Here is a 21787-nt window from a genome sequence, read left to right as displayed (position 1 = left end):
ATGTTAGCAGCAGTTGGTGATCAGTGCCTACATCCATTTGTTCATTAGGGGTTGGAAACTGGGATATTTTAATTCTGTGAATATTTCTGGGGGAAAAAAGAAATACCTTTATAAAGAGAAGCATCTCTCTCTCCTACAATTCATTTATCCAGTGGTACAGTTGGTATAGGAAAGATTGGTTCAATGTTTGCGTCTTTCCTTTTATTTATTGATTTCCAACGTAAAAGTTGGTTCACAGGCATCCTCCAGCAGTAACAAAGGCATAAAACCAAGTTTTTATTAAGTGTCTTTACGATCTCATGGATTCACATATATTTGATATTGTTTCAAGTCCCTGAGTTGTGCTAACTGGTGCTCAGATCACCCCATCTTTGGCCAATGGAAGCTGCCTCAATTTGTCCCCTGGGTCCCTTTGACACAGCCCTGTTGTCATAGATAAATAGTTGCTTCTAGGCCTTTCTTATAAGACAAACCTAGGTTCCAAGCCCAGCTCCAGCACTTGCCAGCCCTTGACTTTGTAAAGTGACCTAAATTCTGAGCTTCTGTTTGCTCATCTGTAAAATGGGAATAATCATAATACTTACCTTTATAAGGTTGATGCAAGATTAAAATAGCTGAGTGCTTGGCAGAGTGACACAGAGTAATGGCTTTAAAATGTTAGTTTTAGGGCTTCCCTGGTGGCGCAGTGGTTGAGAGTCCGCCTACCGATGCAGGGGACACGGGTTTGTGCTCCAGTCCGGGAAGATCCCACATGCCGCGGAGCAGCTGGGCCCATGAGCCATGGCTGCTGAGCCTGTGTGTCCGTAGCCTGTGCTCCGCAACGTGAGAGGCCACAACAGTGAGAGGCCCGCGTACCGTAAAAAAAAAAAAAAAAAAAAAAAAAAAAAAAGTTAGTTTTATTATTATTTGAATTAACGAAGAGAATTATTAGGGCTCTGGAGCTTACAGATCATTATGCCCTGGACAATCATTAACCCTTCCTGCAAAATTGACTTAACATTAATGTACTAAAGAAGACAATCTTTTCTGTGGATTGGCAAATGGTTTTGCTGTAGAACTGAATGCCACACTTAGAATTCAGGGCAGAGAAGAGAGCAGAGGAAGCAGCATAGGTGTGGAGAGGGCCTGAAACCACCTCGGTGAGGCCAGGCACCTGCAGAGGGCAGAGGAGGCAGTCACTTCTGAGCTCCCCCGTGCCCTCATTGGATGTGGCCTTCACTGTTGCCATAGCGCGTGACAGGGAGGTGAGTTGAGAACTCAGTGAAGTGTGAAGCGGTAGTCAGCAGCTCAGCCCCATCTGCCCTCCCAGCCGGGCCTAAAGGAGACACAGGGGCAGCCTGCGTGGGGTGCACTCTGCAACTGTGTCAGCCCTTCACAGCCTGGGCCCAGCTCTGCTGTCGCTGGTCCTTTTCTGCCCTGGCCTCTGACGCCAGATTTCCTAATGAGTGAGGCAAATTCTCTGACACTCTTGAGATTCCAGCCCTGACGCAGGTCTCAGGCTTCCCTGGGATTAGGGATGGGGAGGAAGGGAGGGAGGGCGCTCTCCGGAGCACAGTCAGCCTTCTCCGTGTTTCCTCATTCAAATATGCTAAAGGGTTAGCAGTTGCTGCCACTGCTGCTTATTATTATGTTGTTAATCTTTTTTTAAAACTCAGTTTTCAGATTTTTGTTCACCTAGTCTACTATTTATTTTGTTTTGCTGTTTTTTGCTTCATTTATTTCTGCTTTTGTAATTAGTAATCCCTGCATTCTCATTTTGGTGGTTTGATTTTTATCCTTTTTTAGGTTTTTGAGTGGAAAATTCAGTTCATTTAATTCTGCTTTCTTATTTCCTGTGAAATGCATTGACATTTATTCATGCTCTCTTTCAGTTCTAAATATTTTATAATTTCTATTTGAATTCCTCTTCAGCTATGAATGACCTCGCAGTATGTTTTTACAAATTTTCATAGATACGGGGTTTTTTCTTTGCTATAATTTGCATTATTGATTTCTAAGTTTATTGCACTGTAGTCAGTGAATGTTACTTCTAGAAGGTCATATTTGGGGGAACTTGTGAGAACTTGTTTTATGCCCTAAATCATGATGATTTTTAATGAATGTTTCACGTATGCTTTAAAAAATGAGTATTCTGTTTGCTGAGTGCTGAGTTCTTAAAATAGCAGTTAGCTCCTGTTAGGTAGGTGCTGTTTAGAACCTCTTCAGCTTCGCTGCCTGGCAAAGTTCTCATCACACCCGCTGTAGTCTGCCAGGGTCTGAGACACAAAAATGTCCATTTTGGGCTGATTTGTTTGGTGTGGCTCACAAAACATACCATATGTCCAGGCCAAGGAAGACAATGGCTCTAATGTTTTTGCAAATAAGGTTAAATTTGCTGGAGTCTGAATTCTTTGACTCCCAGCTTAATTTCAAACTCTGGTTTCAAGCTGATAATCTTTGGTTCTCTCAATCGTGGATGTTTGTGTTATGCAATAATTTAAGAGTGGAACTGATAAATATCTTCTTGAGTAACAAAAACTGGAGGCTGACTTTGGCCCATGCTCTAGCGTCAAGCATAATTTGAGGTCCTTTGCTCCTGGTCACTGTGGTTGTATGAGTGTCACCATAACTTCTCTGAGCCTTGCTTTTCCATCAGTTATGTGGATATGAGACCACCTGCCCTCAGAGGGTTGTGGTGAGGCTCAGTCAAGGCAATAGAGATAAAAAAGTACTTCGTAAACTGTAAAGAGATCTTTAGATACCAGGCACGGGTTGAGGGCACCACGTGAAGAAGTAGCAAGTGGAAGCGGTCTTGGTGAGTGTTTCTTAACTCCCCGGGTTCTACGGAAGGAGCCTGGACAGGGTGAGCTTGGGAGAAGTGTTTGAAGGCCCCTGAAACTCTCCGTTTCCTTCTCTTCCATCCCCCCCAGTGCGGACAACAGAAACTGCCGCCATGACCACCCACGTCACCCTGGAAGATGCCCTGTCCAACGTGGACCTGCTGGAAGAGCTGCCCCTCCCTGACCAGCAGCCATGCATCGAACCCCCGCCTTCCTCCATCATGTACCAGGTTAAGTCCTCCCGGAGTACCGGGGCCGGATGGTGGGGGGTGGGATCAGGAATTCTGGGGATCCCCTGAGAGGGTTTGCTCTGAAGGCAGAGGGAAGTGGGATGCCTGCATCTAGAAGGTGAAAGGTCGTCAGCTGATGGAGTCCCTGGTGCACCGGTGGAGCTGAGCGTAAGCAATAGATAAGCTAGTAAATGTACACCAGGGCTGTTTCTCTTCCCTCAGGGAAGGCTTGTTGATCCGTTCTGACCCCAAGTACCTTCCCGGCTGTTCTTGCTGCAGCACCAACCAAGGTTTTGGCAGCTCTGACCTCATGAATTAAATATCGCAATTTAGAAACCCCTAGAGCCTGCCTGGGTAATTACTTTTCCTTCATGTATGTGAGAAGAGGTCTTCAACTCCCCACAGCTGATAATGGCTCCGGGAAGCCAGTCACAGTTGTTGGCTTTTGCCTGAGAGGCAAGCTTTTGACAAACCGTGATCGGATTGCTCAAAACTGCGATCCCACCTGGGCATGGTGGGAAGGGCTTCGGTGCAGCCGTAGTCATCCTTGCAAATAGCCCCTTGTCTGGGTGTGCTGGGCAAGTATACCATGTTATGAAAGAATTAGTTAATTGGAAATTTTTAGCTTTTTAGCTGTATTTGACCTTTTGAAAGTTCTTGGACTGCTAAATGAGACTGAATATAAACACATAGTATATTTTAAATTTCATTCAATGGCTAGATTTATTAAATAAGCACATGCCTGAAGGTTCACCTCATCCACTTGGTTTATTCATATTTTCTAACCCAGATTAAATTTTAATTATGTAAATATCTTTTTTATTATTAGCAATACAGCAAAGTATTTATAACAAATAAAAATTTCCCTGTAGCTATGTCTATATGTATACACATATATACACCCACACACCTTTTTACCATGTATATATATAATTTTTTTTTAACCAAAAGAGAATGACACTATATTATGTTGCTCTATGATTTGGCTTTTTTAACTTAAAATTTATTATGGGTATTTTTCCTGACAATACTGCTATGCTACCACACTGTATTTAACCACCACATAGTACTTATAAGATAAGCCCATTGTATGGATATACTATTATTTATTTAGCTTTTTGCTGTTAATGGATATTTGGATGGTTTCCAGTTTTTTTATTAAAAAAAATACTGCAGTTATTATTCTTGTACAGATGTATCTGCACCCTCAGGCAAGTATTTTTGCAACTGCTGGATCAAAGCAGTGTATATCTTCACCTTTTCTTCATCTTTCAAAAAAATTTTTTATTTTTTATACAATTCTTAAAGTTATTACAAAATATTGGCTACATTCCCAGTGTTGTACAATACAACCTTGAGCCTATTTTACATCCACTAGTTTGTACCTCCCATTCCCCACCACTGGTAACCACTAGTTTTTCCTCTATATCTGTGAGTCTGCTTCTTTCTAAAAAAAAAAAAAAACACGTCTTCACTTTTAAGAGCTATTTAGGCTTGTATGGTTTAAGCCTTTACTTCCAAGGCTCCCTGGGTGAACCTGATTACCCATGGGAAGCAGATGCAGGCCCTGACTGTAGCCAGCTCCTGCCCAGTGGGATTCAGGGTGGGATTTCTTGGCGGAAGATGAGAGGGTGATGTAGAGATAGATTTCCACAGAGAACTTGGGCATTTGTTGGCAGCAGTTTATTCCCTGGACACCCAGTCACCTTGAACCTGTTTTCCAACCACCAAATGTTCCTGTTCTCTAATTCCTGCAGGCTAACTTTGACACAAACTTCGAGGACAGGAATGCGTTTGTCACAGGCATTGCAAGGTACATTGAGCAGGCTACAGTCCACTCCAGCATGGTAAGTCTCTGTGACCTTCAGGGACAGGCGTGCCCCCTGCTGGTGGGGGCGGGGCTGTGGGCAGCTTCTCTGGCCAGGGGCATGTGCTCAGCTGTTCCAAGAACACTCTGCCTCAGATCCATCTCCTCAAGCCCATCCTCATGCCCCACCCATCCCCTCTCAGCGCCTGGAGGCACACTGTTCCGTATCTTCCAGCCTTGCAAATCCTGCTCACCTTTGGGGCCGAACTCTATTCCCACTGTTCACTTCCCTGAGCTTCTCTAGCTTTGGGGGTTAACAGTTGATTAGATCCTGCCTTGTTTTATGCTTTATAGATAGATTACTGGCTGTGTGGAATTTTGGCCCTTGACCAAAGCACAAAGTTTCTCAAAAAAGGTTTGGAGTAACACACTCCTGGCGGCCTAAATCATTCACAAAGAGGGACCAGTTGTTTGACGGGTCTCTGTCTGACCCATCTGTGAGGGTGCCCTCCCTTCTTGGGCTTTCATTGATTTCATCCTCATGCATCGCTGACATTTCAAGAATTCCAAATTTCTCATTCACAGGTTCTGCCTGTGGGTCAGTGGACCTTTCTCACTATATCAGCGATAGCCTAAAGCCTGTCTCACCACACCCTGCCCATTCATTCAATAAATATTGTGTACCTGGTACCTGGAGAGACCCTGCTAAATGCTGGAGAGGGGGATATGCAAAGACAGATAGGGCTGGTCTTGGTTCTCAATGAGTCAAGTAGAAATAGACAGCCTTACCATTTATTGAACATTTTATGTGCAGATATTTTAAATGCGTTGTCTTAATTAATCCTCACCTCAACCCCTTGAAGAAGGTTCTATTACAATACTCATTTTATGGGTGGGGAAAACTGAGGTCCAGAAAAGTTAAGTAACTTACTCAGGGTCCTGCCACTGACAAATGGCCGAGCTAAACCCAAATCTGTTTGACTACAAAACCTGTGCTCTAGATGGCTCTTTGCAAACAAATAAAAATATACAAAGTTAAAGGTAAAAGGCATGGTGAAAGTTCAAAGTCTTTAAGGGGCGCTGAGAGGGTCAGAGAAAGCTTGATGAAGGAAGTGGGTTTTGAGTAGAGCCTTGTATACTGTACATACACACACATTATAACCATATATTATATATATATATATATATACACACACACACACACATATATATATATAATATATGGTTATTACATATACATAATATATATGTAATATATATATATATACCATATATAAATGGTACTTTAAACTATATAAGGTTTTCTTATACATGGTATCACTGGAACCTTATAACAGCCCTGTGACTTGCAAAGAGATTATTATTCCCATTTTAGGGATGAGAAAACTGAGACCTAGAGAAGTTAATAAGCAGGTTGCTCATGATCCCACAATTAGTAAATCACAGGGTTGAACCTAGAATCCAGAACTTAAGATTCCCAGCCCTGATCTCTTTGCACTGACCTCTGCTGTCCCCCACAATTAGAATTTTATCTGTCAGGGATGAGATGGAGAGCATCTGGCTGGTGGAAGCAGCATGAGAAAAGGCACAGAATCTAAAGGCACAGAGACTGCCTGGGTTTGGACTGTAAAGTACATATAGGGAAATTCTTGGTGGTATTTATCAAAAATTAGATAAGGGTCAGTGCATAGAGGCTGTCTTCGTTTGATAGAGCTGCCATAACAAAATACCACAGACTGGGTGGCTTAAATAACAAATTTATTTTCTCCCAGTTCTGGAGACAAGAAGTCCAATATCAAGGTGTCCGCAGGGTTGCTTTCTTCTGAGGCCACTCCGTGGCTTACAGATGGCCGCCTTCTGGCTATGTCCTCACACGGTCTTTTGTCTGTGTAGGCACATGTACCGTGTCTCTCTGTGTGTCCAAATTCTGTCAGATTGGATGAGGGCCCTTAATGGCCTCATGTTAACTTAATCATCTCTTTAAAGGCCCTGTCTCCAAATAGAGTCACATCTGAGGTCCTGAGGTTAGGACTTCAACATATAAATTTGGCGGGGGGACACAAGTCAGCCCACAATAGAGGGCTTTAATTCATTTAATCAAAAATCAGTAGCAATGGGAATTTTTCATTGATGGGAGAAATGTGAACAGAAATACACTTGAGGAATAAGTTCCATTTGTTAGTTTTGTGCAGAACAAGTGGTAAGGAGGCGTGAGTGAGGCGATAGTTAAAGTTATCTACACTGGAGGTGTCAAGGGCCGGATGAGGGCAATGGCGTGAGGGATGGCTAAGGGGACATGGATACGAGAGGCACTGGAGGTTGACTCCGCCTGGCTTCACAGTGTGCTGGGTGCTGGGGCCCATGGGAGTGACAACGATGCTGACTGAGGTTTCCTGGAAATACCAGGTCAGGGACACCAACAGGGCAGTCAGAGGAAGGGCCGGTTTGGAGGTAGATTGTATTTGTTTTCTATTGCTGCTGTAACAGAAGATTATCACAGATTTGGTGACCTAAAACAACACAAAGTTATTTGCTTACCATTTTTTTGGTCAGAAGCCTGGCATGGGATCTTACAGGGTTCACATCAAGGTGTGGGCAGGCCTGCATTCGTTTCTGAAGGTTCTAGAGGAGAATCTGTTGCCTTATTTTTCCAGCTTCTAGACGCTGCCCGCATTCCCTGGCTCAGCCCCCTTGCATCCAGCAGTCACACCACTCCAATCTCTGCTTCCATCCTCACGGCTCCTGGTCTGACTCTCTCACCTCCCTTTCACTTATTAGGACCCTTGCCATTACACTGGGTCCACCAGATAACCCAGGATGACCTCCCCATCTCAAGGTTGCTAACTTATTTCCATCTGCAAAGTCCCCTTTTGCTGTGTAAGGCATTGTTTTCACAGGTTCTGGGGATTAGGATGCAGACATCTTTCTGGGGCCACTATTCTACCAACACAGGGATAGTGTTGATATGGTTTTAGTCAGGGTCTAAGATAGGGTGTACTGTTGACGTTCATGGCTAATGCCAAAACTTCACTTCCTCCACAATTTCCTCCTTGTACCTTTTGCTAAATCTTTCTGTAGAGTAGCTTTATCAGCAGCAAGAGGCTTCATTAGATGTTCATCTTCTTGTACTTCTCCTGCCCACACTGGGGCTAGGTGAATTTCTCAAAGGGTAGGGTAGCCAGAGAAAAGAGGAAGAAGAGGAGGAGGAGGAAGTGTGTAATCCATGTAATTGGCCACCTATGAGGAACAGTCAAGGGTTCTTTGCTGGGGGGTGAGATGGGGGCTGAGTGTCCAAATAAGGCCTGAGAGGTACAGCCTGTCACTATCTGAAATTTGAACTGAACTCACATTGGGTTTAAATCATGGACTTACAGAATCTTATCAAGGTAAAGGACCTGAGAGATCCTTAGTCCTACAGCTGTCAACCTAGGCTGCCCATTGGAATCACCTGGAAAGCATTAAAAAACACTTATGCCTGGGCCCCTCCCCCAGAGAGAATGATTTCGTTCCAGTGGAGCCCAGCCTGAGCATCAGGCATTTTCAAAGTTGCCCAGGTGACTAATATGCAGCCAGGGCTGAGAACCAGTGATTTAGGCCAACTCTTTGCCTCTAAATGAGAAAACCATGACATTGTCCAGATAAAAGTTGGGTCCAAGCAGAGCCAGGACCAGAACTCAAGTTTCCTGAAGCTCCATCCAACACACCATCCTGACCTCTACATTCCAGGCATGATTATACAACAAATCTGACTGATGGTCAGCTGAACTGTCCGCAAGGCAGAGTCCACATCATTCTTGTTCACTGGCCTCTTTTCAGCACATAGCACCAAACCAGGGACCCGTGAGTGCTCAGTGAAAGGTTCACTGGATAAATGAATGAGAATATACCTGCCAGTGGGCAGTTTGGTGCTGATAAGTAGACACATGTTCCCTATGCATTACTGTCACTTCCCTTTTCTGACATGTGTTCTGAAGCAACGGCAGCAGGAGACCCACAGGCTTGATCTTGGTTCTCTGTGGTCTCAAGCACAACATGTTACTGATTTAAAGAGTTCTCTAAATTAAGAATTGAAAGTGTGACTCGTCAGTGACATTTGCTGTTGAAAACAAAACTTTAAAAAGTAATAAGCTCCAAATTAAATCTGATCTTGTGCTAGGAAGATATTATGAAATAGATATGGTGTGTGGGATAAAAAATAAATCAGTAAGTGTTCATTTTTGTATCTATACAAACATTCACAAAAGAGATGATCTGGTAATACTCTTTTTATTGTATTTTTTGAGACGTCCTTCATGTAACAAAATTCACCACTTAAAGTGTGCAATTCAGTGTTTTAATAGTAGATTCACAGTGTTATACAATTACCACTACTATCTAATTTCCGTCACCACAAAGAGAAACCCCCAAACCTTTAGCAGTCCCTCCTAATTCTGCTCTCCCCCAACCGCTAATCTACTTTCTGTTTCTATGGATTTGTCTGTTCTGAACAGTTCGTCTAAATGGATCATATAATAGGTGGCCTTTTGTGTCTGGCTTCTTTCACTTAGCATAATGTTTTCAAAGTTCGTCCATGTTGTAGCCTGGATCAGTACTTCATTCCTTTTTACAGAAGAGTACTATTCCATTGCATGGCTATACCACATTTTATCTATCCATTCACCCGTTGGGTTGTTTCTGTTTTTTTGACTATTAGAATAATGTTGCTGTGAACAAGCGTGGAAGTTTCTGTGTGCACATATGCTTTCATTTCTCTTGGATACATACCTCAGAGCATAATTGCTGGGTTATATGGTAACTCTGTGTTTAACTTTTTGAGGAACTGCCGGACTATCTTTTCCCTAGTAAGACTCTTAACTCCCTTTACAGATTACCTAGCATGTATGTATGTTTGTATTGTATTTAATTCTCATAAAATTCTCTGAGGTTGTTATTGTCATCATTATTAAACAGATGACTAAATGGAGAATTTTAGGTTAAGTGACTTCCTGAAGGCCAAAGGGCTAAGAAGTGATGAAGCTGGGATTTCAGCCCAGATATTTGGACACTGAGATTAGGGCTCTTTCCAATGAAGCACTTACTAGGTGAGGTGAGTCATCAGATTTGTTTTTCATGCTGTTGTTAGTTTTGCCATCTGCTCTGTATTATTTTTAAAAATCTTAATCTTGATCTTAACCATCTTCCTGCTTATGAAATAGTAAAGTGGGCTCTTACAAAAGAGCAGACATTAGAGTGCCGTGTGATGTGAAAAGCGAAAGCCCCTGTTTATCCATCCCCACAGAGAGCTTGCTCTTCATAGTTGTGGTATGTATTCCACCAAACTATTTTTCCATACACAATAGAATACTTTCATAATTATTGCTCTGTGTTCTTTTTTTTTTTTTTTTTTTTTTTTTTTTTTCTTTTTGTGGTATGCGGGCCTCTCACTGTTGTGGCCTCTCCCATTGCGGAGCACAGGCTCCGGATGCGCAGGCCCAGCGGCCATGGCTCACGGGCCCAGCCGCTCCGCGGCATATGGGATCCTCCCAGACCGGGGCACGAACCCGTATCCCCTGCATCGGCAGGCGGACTCTCAACCACTGCGCCACCAGGGAGGCCCTGCTCTGTGTTCTTTAACCTCTCCGCTGTACAAACTGTTTTGCTGCTTGCTTCTTTCCTTGCTAACTGTTTATCTGGGACAACGTTTGCTGTTGGAATGAGTAGATCTGCCCCTCCTTTCTGAGGTAGCCATCTGTCTTTGAAAAATGCGTCCTGCTTGTAGAGCCCTGGAGTGTCTGATAGAGATAATTTAGGCCAGTGCTTCTCAAACTTATTGTGCACCTGGGAGTGTGAGTCCCCTGGGAATTTTATTGAAATGCAGATTCAGATTCCATAGGCCCAGGGAGGGGCCTGAGACTCTGCATTTCTAATAAGCCCCACCCCCACCCCCCACCGGGTGATGCTGACACTGCTGGTCCACAGACCACACTGTGAGTCGTGACGACTGGGGGCGGGGAGCTGTTGAAAAGTCTTGTGGCGCCGGAGCAGTTTCTCCCTGCTGAGCATGTTCTGCTTTTCAGAATGAAATGCTGGAGGAAGGGCACGAGTATGCGGTCATGCTATACACCTGGCGCAGCTGTTCCCGGGCCATCCCCCAGGTGAGAGAGTCCTGCCCCTTCAGGGGGTGCCTCCACCCTCCACCCCACCCCCGTCCAGATTACTGACCTTCTCCAGGCAGCAGGGAGTGAAGCAGGGCCTCTTACCCGAGGGGGTGCGCTGAAAACATTCAGAGAGCATCCCGTAAAACTGACACCAGCTTTTAAAAATTGCTCAATATTATTTTATTTTGAAAGCAGTATATGCTAACTGTACAACACCCAAACCACTGCAGAAAGGTAGAAAGTAAAAAGCAAGACATCCTCACCCCTCCCTCCACCACCCAAATCCCCCACCTCCCACCAAAGCGTAATCACTGTGGACGCTTTGCTGCATATTCATCTGGCTCTCTTGCCTCAAACATCATGAATATTTCTGTGATTATTATTTTGTAAATTATTGTCATTTACAAAAGTGTGTTGTTTCCTATTTATACAGTTCTGCCACTTGAATTTTTTACACTGTATTCTTTTTTTTTTTTTTTTTTCCCGTACACGGGCCTCTCACTGTTGTGGCCTCTCCCATTGTGGAGCACAGGCTCTGGTCGCTCAGGCTCAGCAGCCATGGCTCACGGGCACAGCCGCTCCGTGGCATGTGGGATCCTCCCGGACCGGGGCACGAACCCGTGTCCCCTGCATCGGCAGGCGGACTCTCAACCACTGCGCCACCAGGGAAGCCCTACACTGTATTCTTTATAACTGACTTTTTTCATGTTGACACACACAGATATTATTTTTACCATTATCATAGTTATATTATTTGTAGGTCCCACTGTAACCAAATCAACAGGCCACAGGTGTGTAAACAGAAACCATTCCTCTACCTTGCTCCCAATCCTAACCCCAAGAGGTAACTACTTATTAACAGCTTGGTTTTCGCACCCTTTCAGATTCTCTATACCTGTATTATATATGGATATACACGCACACACACTGTTTTGTGTTTTATTGAATAAAAACGGGATTAAATTACCCTTCCTGTCCTGCAGCTGTTTCCACCCCTCAGTTTATGGTAGCAATCTTTCCACCTCAGGTCAGAGATCTATCTCATTGCCCCTGACAGTTACATAATGACAGTGTATGAATGCATCATACTTTATCCATTTAATCATCGACTTCTGGATGTTTAGCTTGGTGCTTCCATTTTAAGAATTTCTATACAACAGTGTGAAGACTGTCCTTGTGTTTACTACCCTTTGCTCACTCTCCAGTTTCAGTGACCTGTTAGCAGCCTTGGGTGTGCATGCTGTGAACACATCTGCCACGGGATTCTGATGTGCTGAAAACCACTGGGCAGAGAAAATGGGCTTCTTAATGGGCCCACGTATGGCCAGGGGACTTTGTCCCAAGTGCATCCAGAGCCACGGACAGAACGTTTTCCTCTGCTTAGGATCAGGCAGCGGCCCCCAGATAGGCGTAGGGGGTACTGGGGTAGGAGTGGGGGAAAGGCAGCAGGAGGGAGACTGTGCAGCTCACCGAAGTTGTGTGTACAGCTCATGGTCGGGGCACAGAACAGACTGAAAGAGAGGAGGGTCCTGTTCTGGGGACCAGCTGGTTTCTTTCTTGCAGCCAGTGTCTGGAGAGCCGTTCTGCCCTCGTCAGAATGTCAGACAGGGCTACCCCAGCCTCCTCTCACTAGGTAACCATACCATTGATCATCCTAAATGAGGTGCATTCAACAGTGAAAACGGGCCCTGTTAATAAGACAGCAGGTGTGAACCAGGACCGCCTGGGCAAACCAGGGTGTGCGAAACCCCCTGTCTCCCCACAGGTGAAATGCAACGAGCAGCCCAACCGAGTGGAGATCTATGAGAAGACAGTGGAGGTGCTGGAGCCGGAGGTCACTAAGCTCATGAAGTTCATGTACTTTCAGGTGAGGGGTCAGGGTGGGTCTGGACCAGGACACCTGAGAAGGTCCCCACGCTTCTAGACACTGGTACTGGATTTCTGTGCCATGTTATTTATTCATTCGGCAAACACTTTCTAGTGCCCCTGACCCACCCTGGGGTGAGCAAGACAGACAAGCCCCCTCCCTCCATATAATTCACATTCTAGTGGGCAAACGAGTGTGTTCTGGGTGGGAGGAGAGACTGACAATTAACAATACACAACAGAACAAGTGCTGTGAATAAAATACAGTTAAAGAACCTCTGGCATGGAGGGTATCTTTGACATGGATGCAGCTTTAGGGACGGCCTCCAAGGAGGTGGTGTTTGAACTGAGACCTGTATGATGTGAAAGAGGATGGCAGGTGATGATCCAGGGGCAGAGGGTTTCAGGCAGAAGGAACTGTAAAGGCAAAGACCCTGAAGCCTCAAGGAGTGTGACATGTTTAAGAAATGGAATGAAGCCAGGGAGGCTGCATAGTGAGCAGGGTAGGCAGGGACTTACTCATACAGCGCACTGCAGGCCAGGAGAAGAATACCTGGATTTTCTTCAAGCACCACGGGAAGCCGCTGGAGATTTCCAGTGACATGATCTGATGGAGGTGTTCTGGCTGCTCTGTGGTTGATGGATGGGAAGTGGGGGGGCAGCACAGGTGTCAGGGGAGAAGAGTGGCAGCAGGGAGACCAGTTGGGAAGCCAAGAAGAGTGAGCATTTAAAGGAGGAAGAGAGAAAAGACAGCCAAAGCCTCCTGTGAATGAAAGGTAAGAGGGCAAGCTGGTTATTATGCTTATTTGGAAGCCATCCAGGAATGCAGGCTGATGGCTTTAAGACCACCCTCTGCCCGGGTGGGAGTCCTACCACACACTCTGTGACCTCCACGTGTATTTATGAGCCTCATAAGTAGACCTGCACGCACTGGCCCAGGGTCTGCCCTGCGCCCAGCTCTGTGCTGGCCTTCTGGGGGAGGGAGATGGGAACATCTGGGGAAGGTGCAGATAGAGCCTCGAAGGCACAGAAGCCCAGGGTTCTGTCGCATTCTGACTGTGTTCTGTTAGTTATTTCAGACCTCTGACAACTTCAGTTTTCTTACCTTGGAAAGAATGCCTATTTCACAGGTTTTCTCTAGGGATAAATAAGGTCTGCTTGTAAAGTGCCCTGTTTGTAGAGCCCTCATTACGGAGCAGGTTTATCAAAGGGCAGCTGCTGTTATTAGCATCATGCACCTGCTTTCGAGGAACCTAAAATGTCTTTGGGAAGGCAGGTTTAAGAGAGAAAAGCTACCCCAAAATTAAGTATGTGCTAAACTGAGGGCCTCCTGACAGGAGGTGTTTAGAGAAGGGGGGAGCTGAAATAGTCTAGAACTGTGCTGTCCAGTAGCCACATATGGCTATCTACATGAATTAAAGTTAAATAAAATTTAAAATGCAGATCCTCCATTGCACTCGCCTTTTCAAGTATTCAGTATCCACATATGATGAGTGGCTATTGTATTGGACAGAGCAGGTATGGAACATTTCCATCATCCCAGAAAGCTGTGTTAGACTCTGGAAGGAGAAAGTGTGGCTTGATCTGGTCTTTGAAGGCCTCCCTATCTCCTTTCCTTGCTTTATTTTTCTCCATAGCACCTATCACATTCTAATATAGAGAATTTGTTTATTTTGTTTTCTGTCAGCCATCACTAGAATATAAGCTCCTTCCGGTAGAGACTTTTTCTTCCGTCTTGTTCCCTGCTTTACCCCAGAGCCAAGAATGGTGCCTGGCACGTGGAAGATGCTCAGTCAGCACCCGTTTATTGGATGAATGAACCTCTTTCTCTGAGCATCCCTCTCACTCTCCATCTCTGCCCCCTTATTGTCTGGTGCCTGCACTGTCCTAGGTCTTGGGATACACACATGAACAAGACAGTGTTTTCTCAGCAAGGGCGTGGTGAATGAATTCATTGGTTTGACTCACTTGGGGGCAGGTTCTGGGCTTCCCTCTAGAAATCATCTTAGTATTTCAGCACACCTCTGAGAAAGACCTCTGGGCAGATTTGCCTTTCTCTAAATGTCCAGGCTCTGACTAGGGCCCCAGGGGAGGCTCGACCTCACCAGAGAGTGCAGTGAGGCACCCCGCCAGGCCGCCGCATCCTGACCCGCTGCCCCTCTGCGTGCAGCGCAAGGCCATCGAACGCTTCTGCAGTGAGGTGAAACGGCTGTGCCATGCTGAGCGGAGGAAAGACTTTGTCTCCGAGGCCTACCTCCTGACCCTGGGCAAGTTCATCAACATGTTCGCAGTCCTGGACGAGCTGAAGAATATGAAGTGCAGCGTCAAGAACGATCACTCTGCCTACAAGAGGTCAGGGCCCCTCCCCCTCCCCCATCTTCCTGGGCCGCCGGCCAGTGGCCAGTGGGAGGAAGAGGACAGAGCCCTTCTAAGAGGCTCCTTCTCGGAACCAAGCTAGCCAGTCCCCAGACACAGTGGGGTTGGGGGCCTGCCTCTGTGTCTGCAGCTTAAGGAATAAGGTGCAGAGCTGAGCTTTGGAGAACTGGGTCTTGGCAGGGTTTTCTGTCTCAAGGTGGAATCAAATCCTCATTTGCCCCACCTGTGGAGCAGCAGCATTTTTCTGTGTCCCGTGCAGTCTGAGATTATATTGTGATTGATATAATCATCAAATAGTCACAGGAGTCATTCTCTGCAAGAATCAGAAAGCCAGTTAAAACTGCTTATGTAAAAGAAGAAGCTGCGTTGGCTCCCAGAACAGAAAAGTCCTGGTCAGCTTGATCCAGGTACTCAGGTGATATTGTTGGTCTGGTTCCCTCTACCTCTCAGCTCAGCTTTCCTCAGTATCAGCTTCATTCTCAGGCAGGCTCATGCCCTGTGTGGCCTCCAGCAGCTATAAGCGTCCCGCCAGCCAATGTAGTAACCCCAGCTCCTAAGGACGGAAAGAATGCTCCTCCTTGCAAATACTTTTGCAGAAGCCCCAGGGAGGATTGTCATTGCTCCCGCTTGGGTCATGAGCTGACCCCTCCATCAGACACTATACTATGTATGTGTGTGTTGGGGTGGTGCTGATGGGAGGGGTGCTCGTCCTTGGGGTCAGTTGGAGGTCAGTGTCAGCTCACAAGAAAGAAGGACTGAGGGGGGCGGAGGGGTCAGTCCTCTCCAGAAATTTGGATACAGCCACCCAAAAGTGGGGGAGGGCAGGCAAAAGCAGCCAATATACTTTGTGTTGGTTGAGGCTCAGATATGCTCCAGGGTGTCTGTGCACATCTCTTGGGAAGGGTTTTCTGTGTCACTGCTGAAGAGGGCCCCCCTCTGGAACCACATCCTCCCAGGGCTCCATGGTAACTGGAGAAAACAGACAACATACGGATCCTCACCGTTTTATCCTCCTGAGTGAATTGAAACCTGGGAGTACCCAGAAGACAGGGCCCCATTCAGAAATGGCAATTTCACAAAGATTCCATAGCCAGCTAGCTCATGGTACAGTATCTTCCCCACAGATTCTCTCCAGATGTGGCCAACTCCTTCCATCATGGTCACAGCCGACATGCTCTGTGGACCGGCTAGTGTCATGAGCAAGACAGGTGTCTTGTCTGTGTTCTACGGTCCATCGTGACATGGGCTGCATCACCTCCACCTCCAGGTCAGGCTGGAGAAGTCCCAGGGCTGTGGTTTTCTCCCTTTAAGTCCCGCTGTGTTCCCCACACCCATCATCCCTTCACTTGTGATCCCGTCAGGTTAAATAGACTTTGTTTTTCCATTCAATGTTTAGAAACATTGAGATTTTCCTACAAATAACATAATACGCAACGAAAACAAAACATCCTGCTGCCTGCGATTCTTCTCCGTGACTTACCGTGCAGTTTCACTGGAGGTCACTGTGAGGCACAGGGATGCCTGTTTCTCTCTGTCCTACCACAGGCTGGTTGACGGGATGCTAGCTGCCCTTAAACTTTCCTGGTCTTTGAGCTTCAGTGCATTCTTGCCTCCTAATTTCAGATAACCCTTATTACAAGGGTGCAGACAGCTCCTAATGAAATGACTCCAGAACACACTCTCCTTTGATATTAGAGTCACTTGTGATGTTCAGAGCCCCTTAACCTCAGGGACAGTGTATCCGGGTTAGCTGAGAGATGGGGCCCATGAGGCCCAGCTGAGGCCTGCTGTGCTTGAGCATCCCTCTCTGCAACACCCCTTCCCAGGGCGGCGCAGTTCCTGAGGAAGATGGCGGACCCCCAGTCTATCCAGGAGTCACAGAACCTGTCCATGTTCCTGGCCAACCACAACAGGATCACCCAGGTGATGGCAAACCTATGTTAGTCCTGGCCTGGCATCCCGCGACGCAGGCCAGGGCCTGGAGGTTGGTGGGGGGGCCCACGAGCAGAGGAGCTCTGTCCAGATCATCCGTCCCCTTTGCCCTACTCGGGCTTTAAGCTGCAGACCTAAGTCTCCCCTCCCAAACACAGATGGCCCTTTCACCCTCTCCGGAGTTTGTTCTCTGAAAACCTTCTAGCCAGTGTTCTGCCCCTGCATCGGTGTAGATTGAGAGCTTGGGTTCTGGAGTTAGACCGCCTTGTTTTCTCATCCTAGACCCTCCACTGACCCACTGTGAGGCCTCGGGCAAGGTCTAAGCCTCAGTTTCCTCGTCTGTAAAATGGGGCTGTTGTTTTGCCACTCATAGGACAGTGGTGAGAAATAAATGAGATACTATATAAAAAGCCCTTAACATGTAGAGCCTGATAGACAGCAAGGACATAACAAGATGTAGTCATAGTTGCTGCCGCCGCTTTGCCAGGGTATTCCCACTCAGCTGTGGCTCTCACGCTCTGCCTGACTTAAAATAACCTGTCTGGTGTATCTGTTAATTCAGTCTAAACAGGCACCAGCAGGAATGTCAGCAGGACCCAGGCCTAAACTTGAGAGGGGCCTTCAATCTTCAAAGGGTTTCCGGGCTAAAATTTTTCTCACTGGGCTTCACTGGGCCTTCCCCGCTCTGTGTTACCTACAGAAGGCTCCTCAGTGTTGAGGCTTCAGGTTTTTTCCCGGGGACCCTGCCCCACGCCTGAGCCCCATGCACACCCTGCCGTGGGCCAGTGTCCCTTTGGAGACAAGGGGCCTGGGGTGGAGACCTCAGGCCTTCTTGTACAGGAAATGTCTTTGTACTGCTGTGTCCTGCCAGGAGGGAGACACCTGCTGGCCCAGCTCTCCTCCACTGAGCTTGGTCTTCCCACCATCATCTGAGAAGACGTCTTGGGCTCAGTCCACACTGTCAAAACTAAGCTGAGATTACCACGGGCCTAGCTGAACTGCTTTCAGCTCAGCCCAGTAAAGCGCTTTCTAACCATCAGAACTGCCAGGAAATACGATGGAAGGCCCCAAGGGGAGCAGGTCCCTGCCATGGGGGATGTGCAGGAGCTCTGACCAACCACTGTGGGCACGTTGAGGAGAGGCTGCAGGCTCCCCTCCACCCGGGGCGGTCAGTGAGGCCGGGCACTGTCCCAGGGCCCAGCGGTGGCCCGTCCTGGGTGGTGTGTGTGTGAGGATGCAGGACAGGGGCTAACCGGGGCGGGGGCGCTGCTGTTTAGTGTCTCCACCAGCAACTGGAAGTGATCCCAGGCTATGAGGAGCTGCTGGCCGACATTGTCAACATCTGTGTGGATTACTACGAGAACAAGATGTATCTGACCCCCAGTGAGAAGCATATGCTCCTCAAGGTACAGCTCCCCCGGTCACACACCCCAGGGCCTGGGCTTGCCCTCTCACCTCCTTCTTATTTAAAATCATTTGTTTTTAATATTTCTTTCTTCTTACTTAAGCATTGATACAGATCTTACTGCATATAGTGTTTTGTAACCTGTTATTTGCCTTGAACATGTCATGTACACCTTTCCAGACATCATTAAGGCTCTTTCTACAGTGTGATTTTTTGGGGGAGGCGTATGCAGGCCTCTCACTGTTGTGGCCTCTCCCTTTGCGGAGCACAGGCTCCGGACATGCAGGCTCAGCGGCCATGGCTCACGGGCCCAGCCGCTCCGTGGCGTGTGGGATCCTCCTGGACCGGGGCATGAACCCGCGTCCCCTGCATCGGCAGGCGGACTCTCAACCACTGCACCACCAGGGAAGCCCCTACAATGTGATTTTTAAAGGCTGCCAAGTATTCCATTGTATGGGGACATTGTGATTTAACAGATCCCCTGTGGTTGGATATTTCTTTGCTAAACTGCATTGAAACTCTGTAGCATACCTTCGTGTCCATACTCTTGTTAAGCCAGACATCCTGGAGGAAAAAACTGCCAACTCAAGGGGAAGGCAGAATCTTCAAGCTTTTGCTGTATTTTGCCAAATGGGTCACATTTGTTTCGTCAGTTTACAAGTTTCATTTCTTAATTACCAAGTAATTTTTATTATTGTAGAAAATCTGGACTATACAGAAAAGCATAAAAAAAATTGAATCTCTTACAATCTTTCCATCCAGAGATAACACTTTTAGCATTTTGATGTATATCTGTCTCATTTTTTCTGTGCTGATATATTTTCATATGTATGCAATTTACATATGCAATTTACATAAATTTTGTGCACGTGTAATTTTTATCCCACTTCATTAAATGCATTTGGAAGATTATGCAGCCCTTAAATAATGTCATTTGGATGAGCTTTAATTTCTTGAACCATTATTCTATCGTTAGCTGCTGAGATTATTTCTAATTTCCCTCTGACAACAATAGCCCGGAAATGAATCATCTTCTCCATATTCATATGCATCACCCCTTTTGATTCGTTCTTCCCCAGAACCTCTCCTTTCAAAATTCCGCTGCTGGTTTGACTTTTTCTTCCTCTCCATGTCGCCTCTTGCTATTTCAAGAATCCCAGCCCTGTTGGTGTTCCCTTCTTAACATTTCCATAACATCTCGAAGAAGCTTGCAGGACAGTGTGGCTTTGTGTCTTGTTCACTCTGGCTTCCTCTGCACAGTCAGAAATGCAGAGAAGTCACCCAGAGCTCAGCAGTCTCTCTCACCCCCAGTGCTATGCCGGGGCAATTACCATAGCTCTGCCCAGAATTGCTGCTTCCACTAAGTAGGTTGCTAAACCCCAGTCCTCCAAGAATCCTTGGATGCTGCCATCAGATTCTCAGGCCCTTCTTTTCTCTTGCCTGCTTTTAATCCTCCCACGTCTCAGCTTCCCAACCTTCTTTTCCCTCTCAATTCTCTGCCTCCTCAACCTGGACTCCTGCACTGCTTGCTGTTTCCCTCGTCTCTGCAGTTTGTTAGTGAACTCAGATGCCACCAGGGAGCGCCTTCTACCTTAAATGGAAAAGTCTGGTGCACACCCTGCGGAACTGCAAAATGCAAACGCCCATCCTCTAGTCCACTCCCTTAGGTGTCAGATGTGACTTATCCCCAGTCACGTAGCAACTGTGTGCTGAGGGAAGCCGCTTTCAACCTAGCAATTCAGGCCTCCTCAGGCTTGCTGTACATTCGACAAAAAGAGCAAAATAAGCCAGCATTCAGGAAACTATCGTATGGACTGGAATATCAAGAATCAGCCTGTCAACCTGCTTATAGGGCATTGTCAGGCAAAAAATGTGTTCTTTTTGTTGATGAAGTCACCAATGAGATTCCTTGGGAATCTTTGTTGTAGTTTCCTTGGAGAACGGGGTGAATAGTTTCACATTCATTTACCATCTAGTGATTATTCATCAAGTGCCCGCGATGTGCTGGGGCCCAGGGATGCAGCGACAGCACCACTCAGTCCTTCCTCTCAAGAAGGGTCTAAGTGCATACATGTTGTTGTCAGATCCCGGTTCAGATCCTGTCTCTGCAGCTTACTAGCTGTGTGACCTTGGCAAGCTGTCTAACCTCTCTGTGTCTCCAATTCCTCATCTGTAGAATAAGGTTATTGTGTAGAACTTGACTCATAAGATTGTTGTGAGAATGAAGGATAATGCCTGCTAAATCCCAAAGCACAGACTCTGGCCCATGGGAGGGGACTCAAGAAGTGGCCGCCATGATAATATATGAAAGAGTCCTCTGCGTTTCTTCACAGAAATCAAATTTCTGGTTGAAATTAGACCTATGGGTCCCCCCCCTTTTTTTTTTCTTTTTTTTTGAAGACACATGGGTTTTTGTCACAGAATGTGTCACTACAGGGAATGTGTACACATACACAGATCTGCTTTTTTTTGTTTTTTTGAAACTTTTCCAGTGGATGTGACTGGCTTCTGGCTCTGCCTGTTCTCACTCTAGGTAATGGGTTTTGGTCTCTACCTGATGGATGGAAATGTCAGTAACATTTACAAACTGGATGCCAAGAAGAGAATCAACCTCAGCAAAATCGATAAGTTCTTTAAGGTCAGCACCTGGGGCTGGGGTTGGGCAGGGGGCCAAGGGGTGGTCTCTCTGGGGAAAGGAATGAAATTAACCAGCAAGTAGTGGGGCTTGTTGATCGAACTGTAGCTCTAAAGACCCCAAGAGGAGGAGAATAGAATGATAGGGCCTCCAGCTGCCCTGGGTAGAGGAATCTACACTATAGAAGGCATGTGCCTGAGTCTCAGGATTCAGCTGGGATTTGGTTAGGAGGCCTTGTGATTCTTTCCGCATACTGCTTTTTCCCTTTTCTGAAATCCCTTGCCATCTAAAGAAAGAGGTGCGTCCCAGAAGACAGAGCCCACTTTAATTTTCAGTATACATCAGAGCCCACAGAAGCAGGAGGAATAAAGACTGGATTTTACATTGATTCACATTCGCAACGCACAGCCTCTCCTGGCCCACCAGAGGCCCCTCGCTCTCCCTGCCTCTGGGCAGAATGCCTCATCAGCGTCCAGCCTACACTCAGTCCATCCCAGTGCCTCAGAGATTTGATCTTCTGGCCCCAATTTATTTAACAATAAAACCTTGTGGTTTGCCTTTGAGGTTTTCGCAAAGGGGT

General features: G+C 46.5%; 1 protein-coding gene across 1 annotated transcript in view; it reads left to right on the top strand.

Moving 5' to 3' along the window:
• The window catches only part of CYFIP2 (cytoplasmic FMR1 interacting protein 2), a 142183-nt gene that overhangs the window by 22501 nt on the left and 97895 nt on the right, over positions 1–21787 (top strand). Inside the window, exons 2-9 of the mRNA XM_082621585.1 lie at positions 2910–3049; positions 4807–4896; positions 10913–10990; positions 12759–12860; positions 15030–15211; positions 17062–17158; positions 18445–18573; positions 21106–21210. Coding sequence (XP_082477711.1) covers positions 2933–3049; positions 4807–4896; positions 10913–10990; positions 12759–12860; positions 15030–15211; positions 17062–17158; positions 18445–18573; positions 21106–21210 — 900 coding nt within the window. The 5' untranslated portion in view covers positions 2910–2932. The remainder of the gene's footprint in view (positions 1–2909; positions 3050–4806; positions 4897–10912; positions 10991–12758; positions 12861–15029; positions 15212–17061; positions 17159–18444; positions 18574–21105; positions 21211–21787) is intronic.

Source organism: Mesoplodon mirus (assembly GCF_964341445.2).
Source record: "Mesoplodon mirus genome assembly, chromosome: 5".
NCBI classification, from domain to species: Eukaryota; Metazoa; Chordata; class Mammalia; order Artiodactyla; family Ziphiidae; genus Mesoplodon; species Mesoplodon mirus.
This window is presented reverse-complemented; position numbering and strand designations above follow the sequence as displayed.